The 3,788-nt window shown below is 40.5% G+C and overlaps 1 protein-coding gene across 1 annotated transcript; it reads left to right on the forward strand.

Annotated features, from left to right (window-relative positions):
- Positions 1 to 257: 257 nt before the first annotated feature.
- On the forward strand, positions 258 to 1,503 carry LOC131317036 (F-box/kelch-repeat protein At3g23880-like). Its single transcript, XM_058346615.1, has one exon. The coding sequence runs from the start codon at positions 331 to 333 to the stop codon at positions 1,501 to 1,503; it is 1,173 nt and encodes a 390-aa protein (XP_058202598.1). The 5' UTR covers positions 258 to 330.
- Positions 1,504 to 3,788: the final 2,285 nt, after the last annotated feature.

The following is a 3,788-nucleotide window of genomic DNA, read 5'->3' on the forward strand; positions in this document are numbered from 1 at the left end:
ATTGATTACTAAATGACTCTAGCCGAGACCGGGTGCATTACATGTAGAAGTCGGTTCGGATCTTCTATTTTTCTCAATCAATCATTCTCCAACTACAAATACTTACACACACATTTACATAACTCCACCCACATTCACATTAGAGCCCACATACTACACCTCCAGTGTGTATAGGCCCCACAAAAAATGCATATGCGCAAAGCGTGTGTAATTGTTTGAGGATGAAAAATAATTGTTCGCTCAACTATTCAAGCCCTAAACATATTTGTAGCAAACCCAAATTGCACCATCATCGAAAAACACAGACGCAATCAGGGCAGAGCGCCATCTATGGCGACAGAAAGAAGCTCCAATTGCCGAGAACCCAAAATGACTATGCAGACCTCTCATGGCCTCCTCTCGACGGAAGATTCTCTCCTACTGCCGGATCTCCCGCCGGAAATCATCTTCCAAATACTGCCGAGACTTCCAGTCAAGTCTCTGCTGCGATTCAGGTGCGTTTCAAAATCATGGCGTTCTTTGATTTCTCAACCCCAATTCGTGAAAACCCATCTCAGTTTAGCATCTAAGAACACTAGTTATGCCCACCATAGACTCATTCTAACCGGCCAGTATCCACCTTCTACTGGTGTCAAGTCATGCTCTCTTTACTCCATTTTGAATGAGCAATCCGATACTGCTGTTGATCTTGACTGCCCTTTGAAAGGATCTCGTTGGAGAATAATGGTTGTTGGTTGCTGTGATGGTTTAGTGTGCATTGCAGCCGGAAACGAAGTATGCATTTGGAACCCGTCTACTAGGAAATCCAAGAGATTACCGAATGCCAGAATGCCGTACTTATTCTGTAGGTATGGGTTTGGTTATGACGAGTCTATTGATGATTGCAAGGTGGTGGGATTCTTCAGTAATTCTGGGGCAGGCTGTGGTGATGTCAAGGTCAAGTTGTATACTTCAAAAACAGATTGGTGGAGGAGTATTTTAGACTCTTCTGATTTTATACCTTGGAATGATTCAGGGATATATGTGAAGGGGGCCCTTCATTGTGCCCCCTGGGGCAGGTCCTGTCAGGTTATTGTTTCTCTTGATTTGGCAAAGGAGAAGTTTGGAGAGGTTTTGCAACCTGATTATGGAGATGGTCATTCTCAGTCGATGCTGGCTGTTGTAAGTGGATGCCTGTGTGTAGTTCGCAACTATGATGGAGCTTGTGTTGATGTATGGATGATGAAGGAATACGATAGAAGAGAGTCTTGGATCAAATTGGTTGTGATACCTTATGGGAATTTAAATTATTCCCCACCATTGTGCATTTTGAAGAATGGTGAAGTTTTATTGCATATCCAGAAGCGTTGTGTTTGGACACATTTAGTTCGCTACAATCCAAAGGATGTCACCTTTACTTATCCTACACTTCATAATTGTCCCTCGTATTTTGTTGCGTATCCCTACATTGAGAGCCTAGTCTTGCTTGATACACTGGGGTTCGATTGCAATACGACTTCTTAGAGGAGTAAAGGTAAATTAAATGTCTTGATTATGTCTTGATCGCCTTTCACAACTTTGTTCAATGCATAATGTGCTTATAATTTATAGTTTTTCCTTTGTATCTTGTTATGTCTTGAGTGATATACTCAATATAGATGTTTATACCCAGAAAACGAACAATGTTCCCTGCTCATATCTATTGAAGAACAAAGTTGTAGGAAATCCTCCTGTTAACTGTGAAAGAACATCATGTTAATATGATTTCTCATGATTATATCTTTGATATGGTTTCACATAATTATACCTATGATTTCAAAATTCAGAATTTGTCCTTAAATCATGGTAACTGGCACATGCCATCTGCCAATGCAGTAGGAATCGACAAATGATAGGAAGACTAAAGTGCAGTCTCATTTGCGTGGAAATCTCATTTACTAGCATCTTGGCATGGCAAAATCTTATCTCCAAAACCTTTTGAATTGCCTGTGTATGTTTATTGCATTGAACTTGATTGCAAATGTTTTACTAGACACCTCCATTAACACCAATTCATTCCAGAGGAGAGTTGTTGGATGTAAGATTTGGTTTTTGACTCTCGTTGAATGTGTCTTGATTAACTTAGGGAGAGAGAGACCGTTAAAATGGAACATCCTCCTTGTGGGCTTGTGAATAATTCATGACTTGGTCACATTTTTTACCAGTGTTCTACAAGTCGGCCTAGGTGGACCACCGGCGCTGGTGGTCCGCTGCCTCGACTAGGGGCCTAGGAGCTGAATTAGGCGTCAGGACAATTAGTCGGCCACTGGGCAGAATTTTTGGCAACTAATCAGCCAGGCAGTTGGGCGGAATTAGGCAGCAGCTATGTGGGATTAATTGGAGAATTAAGCGGCTAGGCGCGATTAATTAAGGGGCTAGGCGCGATTAATCGGGGGTTAAATGCATAATTTTTTCAAATCTAAAGGGTTGAATATTGTGTTAATATGCTATTTCGGTTTTAATTTTGCAAATCTAAAGGGTTGAATATTCTCTGCTTGTTGCTGCTGCAAACAGACCAATGATCCTCTCTCTCTCTCTCTCTCTCTCTCTCTCTCTCTCTCTCTCTCTCTCTCTCTCTCTCTCTCTCTCTCTCTCTCTGTATGTAGTCCCTATTAGTAGTTGGGCTTGTCTACTTATTGGGCTTCTATTTAGTAATGGGTTTGTGGGCTTCTTTATTCAATAAGGAGTGATAGGTTTGTTTGGGGTCCTTCATTAAACTAGCCTCTGGGCCTACTAAGTTATGTGGTGTTAACTTGAAAATCAATTGTTTATTGGGCTTGTCTATTTGGGCTTCCATTTTTTTCCCCACATAGAAAATCTTGTTTTTTGTACATATAAAAATATAATAAAAATAATTTAAGAATTTGGTGGCATATCGCCGCACCTGTATCCAAATTTATATACATATCCACGAATCCTTTCAAGTTTGTGGTGTCTGGCCCTTAGATATACACATGTTTCTGATTCATGCACCCGCATCCGTGTTACATAGTCGGGTAATTACCGGGCCTAAGCCCTGGGTAACCTCAAGGGGGAGTGAGTTATGGAATGTCACCATAGGTCCACCCCTGAGATTCGAACTTAGACCTTCCATTTGGAAATTCAACTTTTAAAAGTACTCTCAATTGTCTCGCAAGTAAGTGAAAACCTAGCGTCTTTGCCCCAACAACTTTAAATAAACCAACTCTTTTACTTACAAAAAGAAAAAGAATCAATTCTTCAGTGGCGTTCGCCTCTGTCATCTAGGTGAAAAAGGCATAGAAAGTGTACGCTACTTTTGTGGTTCTTTGCACAAACATTAATGCCCAAAGGCGTTTTTGTTGTGCCTTGCCTCGAGGCGGGTCCCAAAATTGCCTTTGCAAACATTGCTACTAACTCATAAGTCATAACATGGGGAGGGGGGAGGAGAATAATTTTAAAAACTAAAAAATGAAACAACCGACTATTCTCTAGGCGCTGTTTAATCTCCCCGCTTAATCACCGGCTAGCGCCTAGCGACTTTTATGACATTATTTTTTAAAGATGCATGCACTTAAAGGTTCTTATAATAGACAGACACAACTTGGAAAACGTGTGTGTAACAGTGTATATGAGAAACACCTGATTACATGAATATACTAATAAGCAAGAGAACTTGTACCACCCGGACCCTAGTTTATCCTAAATGAAGGTTTAGGTTTCAATTAGGTCTTAGTGCAATAATTAAGTTTTAATTGCATTTTATTCTGTGAAGTTTAAAGATTGCGATCACAAGCGTAATATCATTACTG

This window comes from Rhododendron vialii, chromosome 2a (assembly GCF_030253575.1).
Source record: "Rhododendron vialii isolate Sample 1 chromosome 2a, ASM3025357v1".
NCBI classification, from domain to species: domain Eukaryota; kingdom Viridiplantae; phylum Streptophyta; class Magnoliopsida; order Ericales; family Ericaceae; genus Rhododendron; species Rhododendron vialii.

Bases quoted from the DNA above. Each gene is read 5' to 3' on its own strand.
- LOC131317036 (XM_058346615.1), top strand. From the start codon at position 331: ATGGCGACAGAAAGAAGCTCCAATTGCCGAGAACCCAAAATGACTATG.